The 24021-nt window shown below is 43.3% G+C and overlaps 1 protein-coding gene across 1 annotated transcript in view; it reads right to left on the bottom strand.

Annotated features, from left to right (window-relative positions):
- Positions 1-24021, bottom strand: part of WDFY4 (WDFY family member 4) — a 4454583-nt gene that overhangs the window by 969786 nt on the left and 3460776 nt on the right. Inside the window, exon 49 of the mRNA XM_044055648.1 lies at positions 20288-20441. Coding sequence (XP_043911583.1) covers positions 20288-20441 — 154 coding nt within the window. The remainder of the gene's footprint in view (positions 1-20287; positions 20442-24021) is intronic.

The raw sequence follows: 24021 nt of genomic DNA on the forward strand, positions 1-24021 counted from the left end.
CAACACCCTAGCCCAAAGGTTCCTAGAATTTATAAACTCAAATGCTATGGAACAACTTGTTACTACTCCCACAAGAGGGGAAAACATACTGGACCTGATCATCACCAACATGGGGACTCTATGCTCCAGACCAGAAGTGTATCCCTCACTGGTAAGATCAGACCATAAACTAATCTCACTGGATATTCACATCTCGACCCCACCCCCTGCCCAGAAAACCACAGTGAAAAACTTCTCTAAAGCAAATTTCTCACGCCTCAAAACTGAGGTGGAATCCGTCAAAGCCCCCGGGCCTGTGGAAAATACGGCCCAGACCGCAGAATCCTTTATAAACGCATTCTATGAACACCTTCAGGAATGCATGGATCATGCGATCCCAAATAAAACCAAGACCCAATCCTCCAAAGGCAGACGTCCTGTCTGGTGGACCCCAGCCATAAACAAACTATACAATAGAAGGAGGAAGCTACTAAATGATAGAGCAAAATCTCAAAGGGAAGGCATCACTAATCAGTATTAGCAAAAACTACGGGCACACATAAAATTGTCTAAGGCCAGCTTGGAGAGAAAAATTGCACAGGACACTAAGGATAATCACAAGGCTTTCTTTAGTTATGTTAGGAACCTGGGTGGTAATTCCCAGATATGCTCAGAATTAGTCCAAAATGACAAAAAATACATCGAACCCACAGACATTGCCAACATCCCAGCTGACAGGTTCAGCGCAAACTTCTCCCCCCCCCCACCAAAAGGGCAAATATCTATCCCAGCAGAGTGCTGCCCCCCTGACATCTCAGATGCTCAGGTAAGAGCCGCCCTCTCCAAAGCAAAAACACACCATCAATGGGACCAGATGGTGTCCCGGCTGTCCTACATGAACTCCAAGAAGAGCTAAACCCAAACATAAAACTACTGTTCAATCTCAGCCTTACTACAGGATATGTGCCCAAAGAGTGGCGTACAGCAACAGTGGTCCCTCTCCATAAAGGTGGTGCCTCAACGGATCCTGGAAACTATCGCCCCATAAGCCTGACTAGCTTGGTCTGCAAAGCTATGGAAAGGATCATCATGGACCTCATAAATAAAGATATTGGGGACCTACAAACACTGGATCCTACCCAGTTCGGCTTTGTTAAGGGCAGAGCCTGCCTCTTAAACCTGGTTGATTTCTTTTAAACAGTCACCAAGGCCATTGACGAGGGGAAGGTGGTCCACACAACCTACCTGGACCTCGCAAAAGCCTTCGATACAATACCCCACTCGGGCATTATAGATAAGCTCACCAGCTTAAATATAAACCCCTATGTCACTAGATGGATTGCAAACTGGCTCAAGGACAGAACCCACATGGTTGGAATTGCTGGAGCCATGTCAGACTCCAAACCAGTTACAAGTGGTGTCCCACAAGGCTCAGTCCTGGGACCTCTCTTGTTCGGTATATATTTCTCGGAGGTACAGGCCAACACGGAAGGACTGTGGCTGACCAAGTTCGCAGATGACTGCAAACTGAGCGCCATAATCGACTCTCCAGTCGACACAAGCATCCTCCAAAAGGGCCTCCTAGAAACAGACAACTGGTGCTAGAGCCATGGCCTCAAGCTAAATGCCAAAAAGTGTATAGTCATCCCCTTTGGCAAAAACAAAGTGCCCACAAATTACCACATAGGTGGTAATCCATTAAGTACAGAAGAAGTAATTAGGGACCTGGGGACCCAAGTTGATAGCAATCTCTCATTTGACAACCACGTGGCCAAAGTGGTTAGAAAAACATTTTATATAGCCCACCTAATCATGAAGGGATTCACATCTAGATCAGGGGACGTCATCATGCCTCTTTACTCATCCCTCATCAGGCCCATAATTGAGTACAATGCCCCTTTTGGGATGTACCTTACCCGACACCTGCAGCAACTGGAAAGACCCCAAAAGTACCTCACCAAGAGGATCAAAGGGCTCTAACAGATGCCATATGCTGCCCGGTTAAAGAAACTCCAGCTCTACTCAGTGGCATACCGCCTGTTCAGAGGCGATCTGTGCCTGACGTATAAAGCCATGTCCAACCCGGAATTAATGGACATGCTGCACCTCAGAAAATCCAAATCCCATCGAGCTACGCTCGAGAGACTTGAACCTCAGCACTGAAATAAATAGGACATGCTGGAGGGACAGATTCATAACCCAGAGGCTCCCTTCACTCTGGAATAAAATCCCAGTCCAGGTTAGGCAGAGTCCCTCATTGACTCTCTTCAAGAGGAATCTTGATGAGTGGATGGGAGATCGTAGGTTTACCCCTGGTATCACTTCTGTGTCACTGTTAGACAGAGGCACAGTATACTAACCTCGAAAAAGGGCATAGCAAAATAAATTTAAAATGGGTGGCGAAAGCCAAACACATTCTGGCTAGGCTTATAAATGCCCTAGGGCAGATAGCCTAGTATGAACCTAAGAACCTATGAACCTATATAGTGTAATGTGACCATGCCTTTCAACTGTCCTTGATTTTACATAATGTCCCTGATTTAGCCATGTTTCTGTTGCCTTGTTCCTGATTTTGGGATTTTATCCCGCCATCAATTTTGGCTTTGTTCCTAATTCTTCAGCATTGAAACTGAGAGAGATGAGTGAGCCATCTCTCAAACTCTTGTGAGGGACAGCTCACAGTGTTTTGTTTTCAAAAAATAGGTTTACTTCTCTGGTGGGCTAGTTGCCTCACAAGCCTGTTCCTCATCTTGCATCTAGATAATGCAGGTATAACCAACCATATTACCTTTCTGGTGCAGCCCCTGTGCCTGACAGCCTCATGGGCATGTTGCTCCACTTACATGTCAAACCTGACTCCCTACTGGTTATTTCAGGTCTGACATACATGTGGAGCTGATATCCCTAGCAGAGCCAGAAAAGGTAATGACACTCAATCAATAAAGAATGCTATAGAATATCAATACCTGTGTTCCTGGAAGAGAAAGACTACCTTCAATTCAGTACCACAAGGTAATGAACTACATATTGTTTCTACTTGCAACATCATCAGAAGGCACTACCATATAACACAGAATCAGAAAGTAATTGGACATCTCCTCAACATACAATACGTAAAACCCCCAGTTTATTAAGCTTACTAAATATAGCTTTACTAATATAAGAAAGTAAACATACATATTTTAGAATCTGTGTAACTGGTTCAAAAAGTATTAAAAAAAGCTTTGGACTTGATCTTGGGGGAGGGGAGTGCAGTCAAGCAATAGCTCACACTGTGCTGACAACAAGGCAGCCTGGTATACTGTATGGGCTCATGGAGCTGTTATTTTTAGTTTTAGTAACATATTCCAGGATCTGGTTCATATCGATAATGAGAGGAGCATAATTAAAAGAATCCAGGGAGGGGACCAGGTGTGAGGGAGGAAAATATATAAATTTAACTTGTTTGTCAGAACATTTTTGCTATAGCTATGGCATCAGAAAATGTAGTGTTGTTCACTTCAAGCTCAGTGCAGTATCAGACATTACTTCTAATATTCACAAATGATAAAAACGCACTTGTGATCATCATTCAAAGATTTTACTGTCTTCCACAGGTTCATATGTTGGTACTAGGCTATCGGCCCTAGGGCCTATACAAGCCTAGCCATAACAATTCCCTGGCTATTTCTTCCCACAGTGTTTACTAGTATTAGTACTAGTATCCATTCATATTCAGCCTTACTGCTCCAAACAGTGCATTTACAATCTAAATACTAGTTTATGCTCCTCCTTTGGACTGATGGCAGAACTGATTTAAAAAAAAAACATAAGAACCATATAATTTTCTCTTCCTTATTATAAAGTTTGTTTATTTGAGAGTTCTAACATAGAAATTTACTCCTGAATTTCCCAGCATACTTACACATGTGAGATACTGATTTATTTATACATAAGATGGATAGCTGTTAAAATTATGGGCAAATTTGGTGAGACTCAGAAATTGAGTCAACAGGGGACAAAGCACTTTAGAAATTCTTAAGGTCATCCGACAGGGATATAATGTTGGTTTTGGAGTATTCCCGAAATGAGGGTGAATTTGTGGACAATTTGCTACTAATTTTGAGGGAGAGAGTAACAGTCTTGTATTCAAAATTAATCAAGGAAGGGATATTGTTAGTAGGTGTGCGGGAGAAGACAAAATTCATAAGCATAAGTGTATTTCTCTATCTTGTGTGAACTTGGACTATCTGATCAAAGGAACTGATATAAAAAAATCTAGAAATGCTGACCATATTTTCTGCTAGTATTGTAAGATTCCCAGTTAACAGAAAGACAAAATAAGTCACCTATAATTAGAGTAATGGGATTAACAATATGGAATCCAGAATAACAAGATACATACTGTGATCCTCAGATAACACTAAAGGGGATCTATAGTTGCCAAAGATGTAGTAATTGACTTCATCAAATGTGACCAAAATGTCAGAGTCAGAAATCGGAATCTGGAAGCATTTGGCATGAGTTACTATTTGTGCAGATATAAAACAGGTAGTCCCCTGCCACCCATTAGTTGGGTTGAAAGAGTGATAAGCACATTACCCTGTAACACATGGAGAGGTATCAGAACACTGAGGCCTCCAAATCAGGCAATTTACTGCTGAGACTCCTAGCACTCAGCAGAGTCACCTTAATGTAAGCCAGATTATTATTTGCTAGGTTGGGATGCATAACAAATGAACTTTGCCTGAACAAAAAGCACTATGGGGGGGTGCTAGAAAAGGTAAAACATATATAGTAAAGCAAGTTGGCCTACCAATAAACACTTCCACTGCTGATCCACAGTGGACCTCCCAGAATATCACCACTTACTAAAACAACTGTAGAAAATAATTAATTATTCTAACATTCTCATGGAAGGCAAGATACTGCTCAACACAAGTTTCTTATCTGTCCTGGACCCTTACATAGAGGGCTCGGCTATATTTATCAGCATCTCCCTTACGGCAGAGCATCTGTGGTCATTCACCCTGATATAAATAATAATGACAAAATACTTATACATGGAATGATGGCACTAAATGGCACAAGTCATGCCCTAAATCCTGATACCAGAGAGACAGCTGATCATGATCTTATCCCTGCACTGTCTGGTGAGTACAGCATCAGTGTGCCTAACTGTAGTGTCACAGCCTACCACTTAGGGAGTTCTCATGAGAGTTAGCTGAAAGCCAAGGTTATGTGCACTAACCACGGGGAACACAGCAAGTAAAGAAGTGTTACAGTGGGTGTTATGTGGCTTAAGTAATGATTTTTAATAACTATGTCAAATACGAGTCTATTGTTAGGTCCCTGTGCTGCAGGCTTAAGCTGCTTAAAAACATGTTCTGTCAGACAGGGTTAGACCCCAAATTTAACAGATATTTACACCTCTCATAACCAAATCAAATTTTTCTCAACCTATGTAAATATTGCATGCATCTCTCTTGTACAGAACACAGATGTCCAGTACCACCAGCTAGTTTACAAGAAGTGAAATAAACTAAATGATTGATACAGAAAAATTGTAAACTTATCATAATGCTAGATCCATGTTCTCATCTTCCATTCGGCTCAACAGATGGGTTATTGGATCTGACCGGTTCTGACATCGGCACTTTTTTTTTTTTTTTCAGATTCTCAGATCCGGGGCTCAGGCTCCTCCCTTAATTCCCTCCTGCTCCTACAACACCTGAGACCAAGTTTCCTGACTTACATTATACATATACTCTTAAAAACCAATAAGGAGCAGGAAGAACTAAGAAAATCACTAGAACACAGTTCCAAACTGTATGTCAGACAAGGATCTGGGCAGTTCCAATGCAGTCAGTCAAGAGCCACAAATATGACAATTTAGGTAAAGGAGATGGAGAAAGGTTGAACTGTATGGAAGAAGACAACACAGGTCTAGCATTATGGCAAGTATATTAACGTTTATGCCGTATCTTAACTTTTATGCCTGATGCTGTCTTTTCTGTCTGAGTCTATGGATGGTACAGATTCCCCAGCTACTTGCAGTCCAGGGTGGTCTCATGGAAGAATATTTTGAAGGATGGTGGAGATGAAGGATGCACCTGATTTAGACTGCAGGTCCAGCTTGTAATGGGAGACAAAGGTGTGAGTACTGCTCCATGTAGTCGCAGCAAAGATGTCAACTAAATTCACTCTGGGAAAGAAAGCTGCAGAGGCTACAACCACTTTGGTTGAATGAGCTTTTGGAGTGTGAGGAAGAGAAAGAGAGACCTTTCTCTTTATAGAAAAAAAGTACTGAAAGTAATATAATCAAAAAGCCAAATGGATAACATGACTTTTAAAACAGTGTTCCAATTTGGCTTTTGAAAAGGTACAAAGTAATTCTGTTTTTCTAAAACATCCAGCAAATGCAAAGTGTATTTCTCCTTTACTAGAAAAATTTGGAAAGAAGCCTGCCAAGTTAATGGATTGATGATGGGCAGCTTCCAAGGCCACTTTGGGAAAAATATTAGGATTTTTTCTTGAAGAATTATTCTGTCCTTAAGAAAGATCAAATAAGGAGGCTTGCAAGATAATGCCTGCAACTCAGAAATTCTCCTAGCTGAAGAAATGGCTACTGGGAAAATAGTCTTCCAGGACCGAAATTTAGTTCTGCTGAAGCTACTAGTTTGAAAGATAGTCTAATTAAGGCTTGAAGCAATAAAGTAAAATCCAAAGGAGGAACTGGTTCCCTCAGAGGGGGTCTGAGAAGGAATGTTTAGTACCAAAAAAGCTGTGAACAGTTTCAAGGAGGCAACAGGGTTTTGATTTTCTCCTAAATGAAAATTAGAAATGGCTGCCAGGTGTAGCTTGATTGTAAGAAAATAGTACTTTACTGAAATAATCTTGAAAAATAATCCAGAGTAGATGGCAAAGGTGCTGAGAAAGGATTTAAACCCTTTCATGAAGCCCACATAGCAAATCTCTTCCAATTATTTCTGTACACTTTCCTAGTGTTCAGCCTTTGCAAAGAGGATAACATATGGCTCTCTCAAGCAGAAATCCTGGCATCCCTGGCCATCACTGGAATGGGAGGAACCAAGCAGTTAATTTCAGAGCCTTTACATCCCAGTGAGGCTAACTGAATGGGCGAGACAGAAGGACTGCAAGAGGGTCCAGCACTTAGGGAGGGTGTTTCAGAAAAAGACAAAGGAATATGAGCCAAACCTGATGAGGCTAGAAAGGAGCAATCCAAATTATAGGTTCATAGGTAAGTACTAGGCTATCGGCCCTAGGGCCTATATAAGCCTAGCCAAAAAGGTACCCTGGCTTTCGCCACCCAAGAAAATTATTTTCCTGTGCCCCTGTCGAGCAGAGCCACAGAAGTGATCCCCGGGGTGAATTTCCTATTTCCCATCCAATCATCAAGATTTTTCTTGAAGAGTGCTAATGAGGAGCTCTGTTTGACATAGATAGGTAGTCTGTTCCAGAGTATGGGAAGTCTCTGGGACAGGAATCTATCCCTCCAGCATGTTCTGTTTATTGTGGTGACAAGGTTTAGGTCCCTACAGCGTGTAGCTCGGAGGGATTGGGATTTCTTTAAGTGAAGCATGTCCAACAGCTCTGGGTTTGACATAGCTTTGTATGTTAGACAGAGATCACCTCTGAGTAGGAAATATACGACAGAATAAAGCTGGAGTTTTTTCAGACGGTCTGGGTAGGGCATCTGTTTGAGGCCAGTAATCCTCTTTGTGAGGTATTTCTGTGGCCTCTCCACTTGTTGTAGATGTCTTGTGAGGTACATACCAAAAGGGGCACTGTACTCTATAATGGGTCTAATGAGTGATGAGTAGAGGGGAGCAATGACCTCTTTTTTTCTGGATGAAAAACCTTTTGTGATGAGGTGTGCCACATAGAAGGATTTCCTGACCATAGATTTCCTTTACTGTTGCTTTTCACCGGACTGCTTTCTCAGGGAATTTCATTATTACGGGAAATGGTGGAAAGGCATATATAGGAGACCTGGAGGCCAAGTGTGACTCAGGGACTCCATCAGAGACTAACCATACTTGGGGATCAGGGCAAAACAGCTGATGCACTTGGTGTTCAGAGGGGATGCAAAGAGATTGTAGCAATGCTGGCCCCAGCAACTGAAAATTGTGGTTGCCACCAACTAGTTGACAGACTACTCATGAGGCAGGAAAATGGATTTGCTCAGATTATCCGCTAAAGTGTGTTGCCACAAAAAAGTGTTGGCAAGACACTGCCCATTGCTACACCCTCATGGCTTCTTAACATAGTGAATATAAACAGTTACACCTTGCCCGTAGACGTACCAGCCATATTGTCTGCCTGGACAGAAATCACACCCTTGGGAAGGAATCTTGAAAGCCTGAAATGCCTTTATTTCCAAGACACTTCCCTTAAAAACACCCCCTTTTCCCAGAAGGGAGGCATCAGTGGTCACTGTTGCCTTTGTGCGTGGGAAGATGAACAGCTGACCCCAAATCATTAGCGGGCAAGCCAACCACAAATAGACACAATGCCTACATATTGGCATGTAATGAAATTGTAAATGCATGGGTTGATAAAACATGGACCACTGTAGAGAGAGGATCCAGTGCAGCACACTCGTACAGAATCTGGCCTGAGGAACTAGCATGATCGAGAAGGCCATGGACTGTTGTAACTGAAGAATAAGTCCTGCTGGAGGATTTGAGAAGGAGAGGACCTCAAAAGCTTGACAACTCAGAGAATGCACCCTTCAGTCCAGGAGTTTTGATATCTGAGACATTGTTTCCAGGTGAATTCTAATGCATAGGTCTGTGTCAGCTTGGTTTTCTTTAGACTAACAATAATCCCCAACTGGTGAGAAAGTTGGAGCAAGAAGTCCCTGAACTGAAATGATCTTAAGATCAATGTGGTGAGGAACCAGTCATCTAAATAAGGGAATACCCAGTACCCTTGCAGTTTTAGATGCGCTGCTATCACTGCAATTCACTAGGTGAACAGTATAGGGGCTGTGGTGAGAAAAAAGGGCACTTCTCTGAACTGAAAATGACTGAAGCCTAGTCAAAAGTGGAGAAATCTCATGGACTGCCTCAGTATCTTTATATGATAGCAGGCATCCTGAAGGTCGGCTGAGCACATCCAGCCATCCTTCCTCAAATGTGGCAGAATGGAATAAACTGTGACCATCCAGAACTTTGTTTGTTTTACAAATGGACCGAGGTGGCTGAATTCCAGAATGGGCCTGGGGTCCCCGGTCTTTTTTTGGAACCAAAAAGAATCTTGAATATACTCTGAATCATTGCTGGTCGTTTGTGACTTCCTGGATGACCTGCTTTACTAGTAGCTTTGAAATTTTCACTACTGCCATTTTCCTCTGACTGGGTGGAAAACCGGGAATTTTCTTTTTGTTTGTCAGGTGGGAAGCAAAGAGGATAATGCAGCCTCTAGTAAAACTGTTCTACATCCAAGAGCCTTGAGTGATGGCTAACTGGACATGAATGTGCAGAGACAAGCAATCCCTGTCTCTAGAGTGTTTCAGCTAAGCAACCATTCAGGAGCAGTGGAAAGGTTTACTGGTAAAGGGAACTCAAAAGCCTTGAATCTGCATGCCGCCTCTGACCTGGAGGGCAATATCCACTGAAAGTGTTTCTCCCTCTGCCCTGGGAGGATTGGGGTCTGTCCCCAGAAAAGCTCTGACCAAAACTTTGCAATTTACAGAACTAGAACTTTTTTCTACCCTTTTGGTTCCAGGAAAAAGGTTGTTGGAGGAAGAAAAATGGATGCAAACCACAGATAGGGTTTTGCCTTCTTGTTCACTTTTGGCGAGCATTTTCTACATCTTGCTTCTAAAAAATATTGGAAACATCAAAGGGAGCATTGACAGATGATTTTTTGAAGCTCTCCACAAAATCACAAAGACGTATCTAGATGTGCCAGCGAACAGCAATACTGGTACCTGCCTCTCTCAATATGCCATCAACTGCATTGGAAAGCATGTGCATGGACACACACATATCATTTGGAAGGTGGTTTACTGTGACTTCACAGTCTTCTGTATGTCATCAGGGAGATTACCTGAGAGGGACTTGGAAAGCTCCTTGGTCAAGTCTGTCTAGAAATGTGTCATATGGACTTTATAATTCAGCACATGTGGAATGTTCTGACATGTAAGACTGCTTTCTAAATCTGTCCAATGCCCTTGACTCTCTGTTAAGGGGATGTAGAGCATCAGTACTTTCTTCAGACAGCTCCTTGTTCAAGGGTACCACAACCACTATGGCATCTATGGCAGGACCCTTGCTCCAATACAGCTTATTCCTAGGGATAAAGATACTGTCAAGTTTTCACAGAATCGGCTCCACCACACTGGGTTCCTTTCATACCCGCTGCAAGACAAGGTCAATGAGCTCATCAGCAAGAGGGAACACCCAGGAAAAGAAGAGCCAGCCTCAAAAACCTGCACGACTACCAACTCCTCTTGGGAGAGGGTTTCATTGGACCAACTCCATCCCTGGCTGCTTCATCAATTCAAGGACATCTCCAAAGAAAATGTCTTCTAAGTTGGATCTTGGGGATCTCTTCAGTTCCTTGAAGTCAGTATCTGATGCGAGGGTGTCCTGAAAGGAAGCCAGATATCTCCTTCTGCAGTTTCGTCTCCTATGCTCTTCCCTGGTGGGTGGCACTGGGGATGGTTCAGAATCAGAAGGGGAACTTGCCAGGTGAGAATGGTGGGGACTTAATGGGACTGGATGCTCCTTTTCTAACAGGATGACTATAAGAAGGGACTGCAGAATCCAGAGGGGATTGGGACAGTGCCAAATGGGGGCAAGAGACCTCATATCTAGACTTGAAGTGTCCTCTTTCAAAGACTTCAACAGCCAAAGCTGAAACCAGAGAATGAGAAGAGTCCTTAGGATCAAGCGATCCCAGCAAAGTAACCTACCAGAGTGCAGTCTAACAACTCCAAAGATGACATTGGGGGCAAGCTGTCTAGGTCAACGCACCAAAAGGTAGGGATGGCTCCAACAGCCTCGGAATCAATCATGACCCCTAGTCATAGGCCCTGACCTCTTGGCTCAGACACCCTTTGAGATCCAATGCCATCATGGCTGAATGGGTAAAGGAAACAATTGTAGCCAAATTAGACCAAACTATCAGCTCTGATAAGACCATCCCATGGGTAACACTCTGAGCCGTATACACTGCATCTGAAGGTCAAACTGGAGAAGGACTCTATCTGGATCTGCATCCTTAGAAACTTGCTTATCATCCTGTGAATGTTAGCTTCTGGCAGACTCCTCGACCACAAAAAAGACCTAAAAGAGGAGGCCACCAAGGGTGGCCTAGAGGACTGATGCACAGACCTTTCCTGTGAATTAGGAGAATGGTGTTGACAACCTGTAACTTCCAGGGAAAATCTACTTGGAGGTGAAGGAGATCTGATAAATTTCAGATCCTGAATCATAATGGGATCTGACAATATCAGGGTTTTAAGAGTTGGGCCACAAGGACCCGATGGACCCCGGGTCTTTTCCAAGGCCTATCTTTTTCTTTGCCATCAGTCCTATATTTTTCTTTCTCGTTTTCTTTGCCCTCTCTTTATTTTCACTTTTTTTCTTCAAATACTAAATCTTATCCCCACTCTTATCAGATGACAGTGAAGGACAGGTTGAGCCAGAAGGGATTGATTTTTCCCTGTGGCAGGGATAAGACCTTTCAGAACTAGTTTATTTCTCTGGTCAATAAGACCTCTGGCCCCAAATGAAGCAAATGCCCACACTCAGTATCAAAATGATCCACATCCCAATAGTACCCACAAAAAAACATGAGGGTCTTGGGAAGAGATCTTGTGCCCACAAGCTGTGCAGTTCTTGAATCCAGTAGCATTGTCACTTGTGCAAGGACAAACACACACCACACTAGAAAGGCAGACACAAAAGTACAAACTATATAACTAACAATATTTTTAAAAAGATAAAAGGATAGATCGATATAACAAACTTTTTTTAATAGAAGGAGGAAGGAAAAGGTGGGAAAAAGCACCTGCAACAGCAGAAAACACTTAACTAAGTACTAAAAATTTGTCTCTTAACTACATAGTAGAGAGAAAACATCTAAAGGATGTTCTAAACACCTAGCTACAAAGCACACATCTGAAAAGTTATGCGCTGAGCCCTCAGATCACGTCAGAACTAAACAGGTTGTAAATAAGACCTGAGGTATTGTAGGGACAGGAAGAAATTATGGGTAGGGAAGGAGCCTTAGCCATGGATCCAAGAACTTAAAAATAAAATAAAAGGACCATGCCATGTCACGTCTTCCAGTAACTCTAGTACCCCTACCAATAACAGTTAAAGAGAATGGCTATAACATCCATATGTAGCCGCAGTACTTAACAGAACAGGATTAGCACTTATACTATAAATGGCAGAGTAACCACAAATGACTCCATTGGTGCCTTATCTCACCATAAACATTCAGGTCAGATGTGACTCAAAAACAAACTTGTGAAAAACAAATCAATGTCAATTCAAAATTCAGTTCACTAAAACAAGACAAAATCATTATATTTATTAACTTACATAGTTATTTGCTATTAAAGTCAGCTACTGACAATGTGACAGTCAGTGAATAATTATGCAGTAAAAACTTGTGATCACTTAACTCCATTCAGTATTACAAGAAATGTCCCTGATAAAGTACATAAAGAGATGTTTACTTCATGGGGAAATAAGAACTTAACATGCCGGTTTCATTGTATATATAAAAAAAAAAAGTTTTGGAAACACAACATTTAATCTCAGCCCATGGATTAATACCCAATGATTGGCTAATGTTGCAGAGTGTTTTAACATTCTCTAAGGATCTATGTAGAATAGTAAACAATTCATCATTTAAAAGTACCCCTAAATTTATATCTTGGTTGTTTGAAATTATCTATAACAACACTAATACAAAAAATGAGTTATCATACTTGCATAATGTATTAATTGCTTATAGGACAGCTCCTAAAGTATCCTATTGGCAATATTTAACTAAAGGTATACAGACTCCCCTATCAATAGAAGGGTCTATATCATATGAGCAAGAACGCTCATAATATCGAATGTACCGGACCTCAAAGTGTTTTTTTCTGAGATTGTGGTACAGTGAAGGACGAAATATTTCCCCTTTCCTCACTGTAGTGCGATCTCAGAGTTGGAATATATATTTACTGGGGGGGGGGGGCAAAGCCCCCCACAATAGGAAGTTCGAGGTCTGGTACATTCGATATTATGAGCATTCGCAATTTATGCGATTCGCTCATATGATATAGATACCAATAGAAGATAAGACAAATATCTTACTCTCAGTTAAATTAACATCTCATTCACAATATTGGAGAATATTTCAATGTAAATCTGTATACAGATCCTTCTTAACACCTGAGAAAATTTCAAAGATAAACACCTCATGTAATAATGTATGCTGGAGATGCCAAGAATCAGCAAACGTAAACTGGTTCCATGTTTTTTATGATTGTGTTAGTATTACAACATATTGGAATGAGATTAATAATTTTTTACAAGCTCTTTATACAGATAAATTTATTTTGACCAAATTTCTAATTTTACTGAATGCAATCAATAATCCTCACTTGAAGAAACTGGATTTGTATTTAATATGGATTATACTAGCAATAGCTAGAAAATGTGTAACCAGAAGATGAAACTCCAACACAGCGCCCACCATGGAGGAATTTTTATGTCTACTGAAGAAGTCTGTTTAATGGAGATCAAAACTAAAGAACTGAGAATCCATGCCAAGCCATTAGTCAATAACCCACGGAGAAAAGTTTTGACATTGATTGACACCTTGCAATTGGAATCACACTCTTCCTGATAATTTAAATATAATGTATCGACATGATTGTTTTTACACAGATCTGTTATCTTAATCTATTTGTCAGGCTAAATGTAAATATTGTATACAGTTGAATATTTATTAATTGTAAACAATCATTATTATGTTTTAAATCAAAATAAAAAATTATTTGAGTAAAAAAAAAAAAGAAGTTATGTACTCACCATAACGTTCCATCTGAGTAGGTAATCTTCATTTGTCAGCAACCTGTGGGTATCGGATCCATATCGGATCCGAGCTGGCAGCTTCAAACAGCTAAGATCCGATCTCCAAGCTCCTCCCCCCTTACCCATAGTCCCCTGCTAACCCTTCCTGCCCTCAGATCGCGTTTGCTTAGCAACACAGAGTATTATAACACAGGAATCACCTGCAAATCCTAACTTAAAGTTATCTGGAAACAAGGGCTAGGAATCCTTCTAGTATGCACTATAGGTTAGGGGGATGGAGGGAGGGTCGGTTGTTGACAAATGAAGATTACCTACTCAGATGGAACGTTATGGTGAGTACATAACTTCTTTATCTGAAGTAGTTAACTTCATTTGTCCATCAACCTGTGAGACAGAGTCCCCAGCTACACAAACCTTGGGAGGTCCTCATGGAAGGATATTCCAGAGCACTGCAGAGCCAAAGGATGCTCTCCCTCTGGAAATTATGTCCAACTTGTAATGGTTAATGAACGTATGAGATGAAGCCCAAGTGGCTGCTGAACAAATATCATCCAAGGAAACTCTGGACCAAAAAGCAGCAGAGGTGGAAATTGATCGAGTAGAATGGGCGTGGACTCCTTCAGGTTCGGGTCGACCAGAACTTTGATATGCTAGTAGGATACATTGGGAAATCCATCTGGACAATGTAACATTTGATACTGGGTTTCGCAAAGGATATAAAGAGTTGGTCCGATTTCCTGTGACCAGCAGTCCTGTGCAGGTAAAATCTTAATTGCCTGTGTACGTCCAGGGAATGTAACTTATATTCACCTTTGTTCTGGTAATTTGGAAAGAATACTGGTAAATTAATGGATTGGTTGATGTTGGGTTCCGACGTGACCTTGGGCAAAAAGGAAGGATTGGTCCTGAGGGAAACTCTATCTTTATGAAAAACCAAGTATGGCGGTTTGGCGCAAAGGGCTTGAAGTTCCGAAACCCTTCTGGCCGAAGTGATGGCAATAAGAAAGGCCATCCTTCAAGATAAGAATTTTAGGTCAACCGAGGCTGCTGGCTTGAATGGGGGAGCTGTCAGAGATTGGAGAACAAGAGTTAAATCCCATGGAGGAAATGGATCTTTAACAGGAGGTCTCAAGAGGAAGGTGCCTTTTAAAAAGGTCTTACATAATTTGGAAGAGTCCAGGGGGCCGAGACCACTTCCCACATGATAGTGGGAGATTGCAGCTAACTGGACTTTGACCGTACAGGAACTAGCACCCTGGTTGAATAAGGTTGATAAGAATTCTAGCACTGCTGGTAATGGAGCTGTAAAGGGATCTAAGTTTCTGCGCTCCGCCCAAATTGAAAAACGTTTCCATTTGCTATTATAAACCTTTCTCGTCGAAGGCTTATGAGCGGCTACTAAAATAGCCTTAACAGATGACGAGATATCGGGAGTCCTAGCTATCAATGGAACTGGATCAACCTAGCTGTGAGCTTGAGGTTGTCCAGGTTTGGGGTTGTCAACTCTAGCGGGTGAGAGATCAGATCCGGAGTGGGATCTAGAACCCATGGGGGGTTCACTAGGTGAGACCATAGGCAAGGGAACCACGCTTGACGAGGCCAGAATGGGGATATGAGGATCACTCTGCTTCCAACTGACGTGCTTTCTGCAAGAATTTCAGCATTAGGGGAAGAGGAGGATAAGCATAAAGTAGACCGGATGGCCAAACATGCACCAGAGCGTCTCTGGGGGATTCCGCTGGTGGGGAAATTAGAGCGAAGTAGTCACTGCACTTTGCCTTCAAAGGAGACGCGAAGAGATCGCAGCAAGGTTGACCCCATTTGAGGAAGATTTGCTTTGCCACTCTCGGGTGCAGAGACCACTCATATGGTGAAAGGATGGTTCGACTCAACCTGTCTGCCAAGATGTTCGACCGGCCCGGAATGTGCGTTGCTATGAGAAAGCGGTTGGTGGAGATCGCCCATTCCCAAATTCTCATGGCCTCTCGACAAAGTGGGTAGGATCTGGTTCCCCCTTGTTTGTTGATATACCAGATGACTGACATGTTGTCTGACTGAATTGCAATAGTTCCCAAGGGAAGAAGGGCTTGGAGTGCTTGCAACGCAAGAAGCACCACTCTCATCTCTAGGACATTGATGTGCAACAAGGTCTCTGATTGGTCCATGTGCCTTGGACGGTTCTGCCCATACAGTGCCCCCCCCACCCAAGGCAAGAAGCGTCCGTGGTCACTGTCATTAGAGGGGGGGACATAGAGAAAGGACGCCCTTTCTGGAGGTCTGGAGACTGGAGCCACCAGAGTAGGGCTTTCTTGCAAACCCTGCTGAGGGGAATGGGTGAACTCAGTGGATGTTACAGAATGGACCACTGAACCTGTAGGGTCCATTGCAGTACCCTCATGTTCAGGCGCGCTAAGGGTAGCAGACTGATAGTTGCCGCCATGGAGCCTAGAGCCCTCAGGACCAATTCTGCTGGAGGAGCCGGGTAGTTCAGAAGGGCTAGCATGTGGAGCTTCAGGGTCCGAAGTCGGTCCGGAGTCAAAAAGACCTGCAAAAGGTTTGTGTTCAATCTGGCTCCAATGAAGTCTAAGACCTGGGTTGGTTGGAGAGAAGATTTTTTGATATTGATTGTGATTCCCAGTTGGGAGGCCAGATGGAGGAAATAATCTCTGGCTGAGCACAGTAGATGCCTGGTGGGGGCGCACGGGAGCCAGTCGTCTAGGTACAGAAAGACCTGTATTTCCTGAAGTCTCAGGTGGGCCGCTACCACGGCTAATACTTTGGTGAACACCCTGGGGGCTGTGGTGCGACCAAAGGGAAGGACGCTGAACAGGTAGTAGCAGCTCCTAGTCAGAAGCGGAGAAACCTTCTGGATCGCCTATCCATCAGAATGTGGTAGTACGCGTCCTTGAGGTCTATGGAGCACATCCAGTCATTCTCCTGCAGGAATGGGAGAATGGATTGAATGGTGACCATCCGGAACTTCTCTTTGGCCACTGACAGGTTTAGAAAGGATAGATTGAGGATTGGTCTTAAGTCCCCAGTCTTTTTTTGGCACCAAAAAGAACCTGAAGTAAAAGCCTTATCCGGATTGGTCTGTGTGGACGTGCTGGATTGCTCTTTTTTCTAGCAGCTGAAGAATTTCTGTGGCTGCTGCCTCCCTTTGATTGGGTGGGACATCGAGGAGGCTATGGGGTTTGGGAGGAAGGTTGAGAAAGGGAATCTTGTAACCTCTGGATATGATCCGAAGCACCCAGCGATCTGTTGTAATGGACTCCCACATTGTTAGGTGCCTTGAGAAACGCCCCCCCCCCGACTGCCTCCAGAGTGGAGCAGTCGGGTAACCCTTCAGGGTTGCTGCACGGGCCAATCAGAAAAGGGTTCTCTCGACCCGAAATTCTTCGGTCCCCCTCTGCTTCTGGGCCGGTATCCACCCTGTCCTCCTCTGCTTCTGAAGGATGAGGGGTCCAGAGCAAAACGGGACTGTTGAGATTTCCGGAACCACATCTTCTTCTGTCCCTTTTGGTTCCTAGAGAAGGACCTCTGGGGAGCAGAGAAGCGGACTCCGACGGCAGCAGACAACGTCTTCCCGTCTTTCTCGCTCTGGACCAGTGTGTCGCGTACGGTCTTGCCAAAGAGCAAAGAACCATCAAACAGGGCATTAGCGAAGGACGCCTTGAAGGGTTCCGCAAAATCGCAATGGCAGAGCCAAGCATGCCGTCATAAGACAATGCCCGCTCCGCTAGCTCTAGCGGCCCCTTCCATGGCATGGGAGAGGAGCTGCATAGAGGTGTTAGAAATGGATTTGAGAGTGGCCATTCAGGTAGAGAATACTTTCTTATCCTCTGCCGACATGGACTCTGGGGGCGACCCGGCGTATTCTTTGATGAGATCCCACTGGAGTCGTTTCACGTGTGCCATATAATTCAGCGACCTTACCGAGAAGGTGGCTGAAGCGAACATCACTTCCCCAAATGGTCCATCGTCCGAGACTCCTTGTCTGGAGGATGGACCGAGGAACTCTCCTGGGCCAGTTCCTCTTTAGTGGCGGCCGCCACCAACATGGCATCTACAGGAGCACCCTTGCTCCAGCATGTCCTATCGGAAGGGGGACTAAGAATTTTATCAGGCCTCTTGGGAATGGGCTCCACAGTGTCCGGCTCCTTCCATGCCCTAGTAGTAATCAGGTCTACCTGGGGGTCGGCGGGAGGGGAGACCCAAGAGGTAGATGGGCCTGCGTCAAACACCTCCAGAATCACAGACTCATCAGAGGAAGGTTTTTGGGCAGACCACCCCCTCTAATTCAAAGCATTTCCATGATGTCTCCAAAGGAGACGTCTTTGGGGGGTGACCTTGGGGAACCTTCCCCTTCCTCTAAATCTGTGTCTGTTGTCAAGGACTCAGGTGAGTCCAAGTGCCTCCTCTTGCACTTACGTTTGTGAGGAACCTCCTCAGGGGGGCTGTCCGAAGAGGCCTCTCCAACCACATCTTGTTCCTCCAAGGGAACTATCTGGGACGTAGGCGCAGGCTGTCCCTGGGGCCGGGTGATGGAAGGTAGGCCCTTCTGAGATGGAGTGCAGGGTTGAGCTGTAGCAGAAGCCTGGGGCCTAGAATCCCTCGATAGAACCCTCTCCACAACATCAAACGCCGAAGGGGAGCTGCTCTCCCTGGGATCCGAGAGCAGTCCCCTCGGATCCGATGTGTGGATCGGAGCCGGCGCCGAAGCAATCGGATCCGAAGGGCCAGTATGCTCTGACCGAGATGGAGCCGAAGACACACTGACACCTCCGGATCCGAAGCTCAGCTCCTCTCGGCTCCGAGAGCTCGGATCCGAAAAGGGAACCGACAAACTCGAGGGTGCTGTCGGCGCCGAAGTACGAGGTACTATCGGAGCCGACACTCCCCTGGCTCCAACGCTACCTGGCTCTGTAGGCTCCAAACCCCGGAAGTGGGTCGGAGAAGGAGCAATCGGGGCGAAAAAGGGGGTTGAGCTGCCCCCTGGAGGGAGGGGGAGGCAGGAGCACTCCCATCTGCAGCTGGGCCTGGAGGAACCTACGCATCATCCGGTCCATGTCTGCATCGGATAAGCTTCTAGTTGACCTAGAAGAGGCCACCGAGGCAGGACGGGAGTGCCACCTCAATGACCTTGAAGGTAACCGGGTTTCCTCCTCCTCCAGCTCCGGAGAAAAACGGGGTGAATGGAGCCGGGAAGGAGAAGGGCCGGAGGCCTTAGGAGAAACCGCTTTCTTGGCCGGCGGGGCCGAGGAGGAAGACTCGGCCCGCCGCTTGTGGTGTTTCTCCTTTCTACGCTCCCTCCTAGCTTCCCTCTCCTCCTGGCCTGCGGTGGGACGGTGAGTCCCGGCCAGGGGAGCAGGGATGGGAGGTGGCACTGCCGCAGCCACGGCAGGTACCACAGAGGAACAGGAGGACGAAGTGGGATCCGGAGGCAACAGTCCCACCAAGACCAACTTCGACCTCCTGTCCCTCAAAGCCCTGAGGTTGAAGGCTGCACAAATAGTGCAACCTGAGGAGAGGTGGTCAACCCCAAGGCAAATAACACACCGAGTGTGGCCATCGGTTGGGGACAGCTTATGGCCACACTCGGTGCATTTAGAAAAGAAGGCTTTAGGGGCCTCAGACATGACTTAGAAAAAATTAAACACTAGGCCCAACACACACACGCCTTCACACACACACAGGGGGAGGACAAACTAACTAGATACAGTTAAGTTTAACTACAAAAATTTTCTAATAATAAGAATAGACTAGTGGTAACACACACAAAAATATTTTTAACAGAAAGAAAAAAGAAGGATTTTTCTCACAGAATATGCTCTACCCACGCCTGGAAGCTTGATCAAGCTGCTGACTGAACCGCGGCAAACGAGATCTGGGGGCAGGAAGGGCTAGCAGGGGATTATGGGTAAGGGGGAGGAGCTTGGATCTTAGCTGTTTGAAACTACCAGCTCGGATCCGATATGGATCCGATACCCACAGGTTGATGGACAAATGAAGTTAACTACTTCAGATCTTGTGATCATTACTTAGGAATCAGGTCATAGGTGAGCAAAATCACATGCATTTATCCTCTAACCATAAATGCATGTTTTCTATGAAAGAGTTTGGACAATGTATCCAGATTCCCGATGAAAACTGTAGTATAGTAGCTTAATGTTTTTTTTCCTTTTGATGCCTTTTTAAGTAAAATGTATTTAAAACACATATAAACAATGTATTAATGCATAATATATAGTATTTACCAAATTCAAAGTTGTTGAGGTTTACTAAAAAGTCTGGGAGATAGAAGAATTCTGGGATTAGTTCTCGGACGTCACTCATATTGTCTCTGGAAGCAGAGTGCCATGCATGTTTCACACTGTGAAACATTCTGTCTGCAACATCAAATGTACCACCCTGCATTGAAAAAAACAACAGTCACTGCATGAAACAGCTGAAAATGAAAATGTAACAGTCCTAGGCAGTGTCTACATTCTGTCCAAAGAAAAGAGTTTATTCTCTGATATAATTAACCACACATGCTAGAGAATATCCCCCAAAAAGCAAGCTGAAGGTATACGTGTATATTTATATGAAAATATTCATTGTTTTAACACATATAGCCTTCTAAATATATATTTATGTAACATGCACATTCATAAAACCATGACTTTTATGCTACTGTCTGAGCTGTTCTGCTTGCAAAATACATGTATATATACGTATCCATATGCATAGATCTGTAAACATATGCGTCTGTGGGCTTTCGACTCATCATTTGAGGCTGCCAATGACCACGGCTATTCAGCTGACAGTGGCAGAGGCAGGTGAATGAGCCCTGAGGGTCACTCTACCCTCTCTAGGTGAAGCAGGTTTAATTAGTTGTGGACAAGTGGGGGCATAGCTTAGGCAGTTAATGTAACAGTTTTGACAATTGTTCTCGTATTTTGAAAAACATGGCCCAATGGCTTCATCGATAAAATACATGTCAATAACAAAATTCTTTGGTCAAGGTTAGAACAGCAGTACAAGTAAACATTCAGTGGAGTAAGGTGGGATTTTATGAGTAGGGCAATGGATGCATTTGCATTTGCTGATAAAATTATAAGGTTGAGTAGTAGGATATATGAAGGATCAAAGGAGAAAATTAAAGTGTATTTGGGGGGGGATTCCTCCCTGATAAGATTTGTTTGAGCAGAGGAACTAGGCAGGGGTGCCCTCTTTCCCCTTTGTTATTTGCATTATATTTAGAACCACTGGTAAAGAAAACAAGGGATTCAGAAATTCAAGGATATAATTAGTATGGTAGTCAAGAAATGCTGGCTTTATTTGCAGATGATATTATTTTATACTTGATAAAACCAGAAAAGGACATTTCAACGTTGGGGAACATTCTGAGACAGTTTCAGGTCTTTTAGGGATACGCAATTAATGGAAAATAAAACAAAGGCAATAGCTGTAAACTATGTACCCACACAATAATTGGTTCAGCAATACCCATATTGATGGGGACGTGATAAAATTAAGCACTTAGGAGTATGGTTTAAAAAGGATTCTGTAATGGCAGCTATGAATATGTGAGAAGAGACTAAACAAATGATAATACAAAAACTGAGAAAATGATGCTATGTTTTATGGATATAGATCACAAGATACAAGCAGTGAAAATGTTTTAAGTTCCTTTAGTTTTATAGACAAGTCAGGTATATTTTTATCAGTGAGAGGAGAAGTTGAGGACGGCAATTAATAAGGAATTGAAGGATTTTATCTGGTAGGGGAAGAGTGCAAGAGTCAAGTGGGGTAAATTGTTCCTTCCAACAGAATAAGGTGGATTTTGATTTGTAGGGGTATTTCAGAGCTACACAGCTAACACTCCTATACATAGCACAAGTAGAAAGCTATAATTCAAAATGGAAAGGGATGATGATCAAACAGGGGAGAAGCTCAAGAAACAAGAAGAGGCATGGAATTTTGGATGCAGATCCTTAAGGTGAATAACAATAACTGTACAGAATATTGTATTCATAAGGTTGCAGAAAGTATTCTAAGAACTAAGCAAACACAGGGATGGAGACAGGAGATTCTGCTGCTAGGGATGACTGCAATTAGGGGAACAGAGATTAGACAAGATGATACTAGAATTTACTGGAGAAAACTGGCAAAGAAACTAAGGTATTGGGAGCAAACAATTAGAGAGAGAAAGGTAACAGAATGGAAAGAGGCCAATAATTCATTTGGTCTGCAGGCTAGATATTGCCTTCCCTAACAGGGATTGATAACAGAATACAGGCAAAGAGAAAGAAACAGGAGGATCCTAAGTGAAAGACCAGCACTGGTAGAGTTTTCAGTAGAATCTAGAACAGAAGTTGTGTTAAAAAAGAGATAATTAGTAGGGCATATAAAATATTGCATGATAACTATGGGAATCAATCAGAGGAGGTTGACTGGGATGACAGACTGCATAAGCAATTCATAAGGAAGCAATGAATGGATATATGTAAGGCTCACAAATATTCAACAAAGTCTAGTAGATTTAGGACATTTGCTTGAAAGTGTTTGCACAGGTATTTTTATACCCGTAGCATACTCCAAATAATTTTTCCTCAGATAGATTGTGAATATTGGAGGTCTGATGGGGAAGAAAGAGGTAATTAGGAATACATTTTTTGGGAATGTAATGAGTTGGGTAGGGAAATTGGTGTAACTAAAGAAATTATTTTTTGAGCTATGATACAAAATTGGAATTGCCTAGAAGATAATAAGGTTTTGCTGATTTTAATTCTGGTGGATGCCAAAAAAAGCAATTACTAGAAAATAGAATGAATATCGTAAAAGAGATACAGCAACTGGTTTCTAAAAGGTAGGAGCAATTCCATAGAAAAAATGGGAATTGTGGGAATAATATATGCAGAATAATGTGTTGGAGGAGGAATGAGGTACAAGGCAAGACAGGAATTGAATGAGCTTTGAATGTTCAAATGACAATGACTAAATAGATTATAAGTGATGTATAAAGTCTGCAAATGAAAATATGTCTATATGGTTTGTTTTCATTTATATAAAAGTATGACGGTCTATGTTGTTTCTTGCTTAAAAAAAGAAAAGCAGTACAACTGCATATAACAAAGGAACTATTGGAATGTCAGCTTTTTCTGTTTAGGGCATCCTATTTGAACATCTAACTAATCTTTTATAAAGATATAGGTTCATAGGTTGGTACTGGGCTATCTGCCCGAAGGCATATATTAGCCCAGCCACATTGTGTGGTATTCACCGCCCCTTTAGTAGTTCCCTAGACCCTTGTACTAGCAGCTAGTACCCTTGGCCCCTATCTAGTAGTGCTGTTGGTGTGATCCCCGGTGTGAACTTTCTGTTACCCATCCACTCATCAAGGTTCCTCTTGAAGAGTGATAGTGAGGGGCTCTGTCTTATGTAGATTGGGACCCTGTTCCATAGTAAGGGAAGTCTCTGTGAAGGGAATCTATCCCTCCAGCATGTTCTATTCATTGTTGTGTTGAGGTTTATATCCCTAGAGCGTGTAGCTCGAGTAGATTTGGTTTTGCTAAGATGGAGCATGTTCAACAATTCTGGGTTGGATATGGCTCTGTACAATAGATAGAGATCGCCTCTGAGAAAGCAGTATGCAACAGAGAACAGTCTTAGCTTTTTCAATCGTGCTGCATAGGGCAACTGTTTGAGGCCAGTAATCCTCTTGGTTAGGTACTTTTGTGGTCTCTCCAGCTGCTGGAGATGTCTAGCCAAGTACATTCCAATTGGTGCATTGTACTCAATAATGGGTCTGATGAGGGAAGAGTAGAGGGGCACCATTGCATCCTTAGATCATGATGGAAACCCTTTTGTGATCAGATGGGTCACATAGAAGGATTTTCTAACCACTTTGGCAACATGGTTATCAAAGGAAAGCTGACTATCTACTTGGGTCCCTAGATCCCTTATTTCTTCTTCAGATTTCAGGGGATTACCTCCTATGTTGTAG

This window comes from Protopterus annectens, chromosome 14.part0 (genome assembly GCF_019279795.1).
Source record: "Protopterus annectens isolate FY-2018-M chromosome 14.part0, PAN1.0, whole genome shotgun sequence".
Lineage (NCBI taxonomy): Eukaryota > Metazoa > Chordata > Ceratodontiformes > Protopteridae > Protopterus > Protopterus annectens.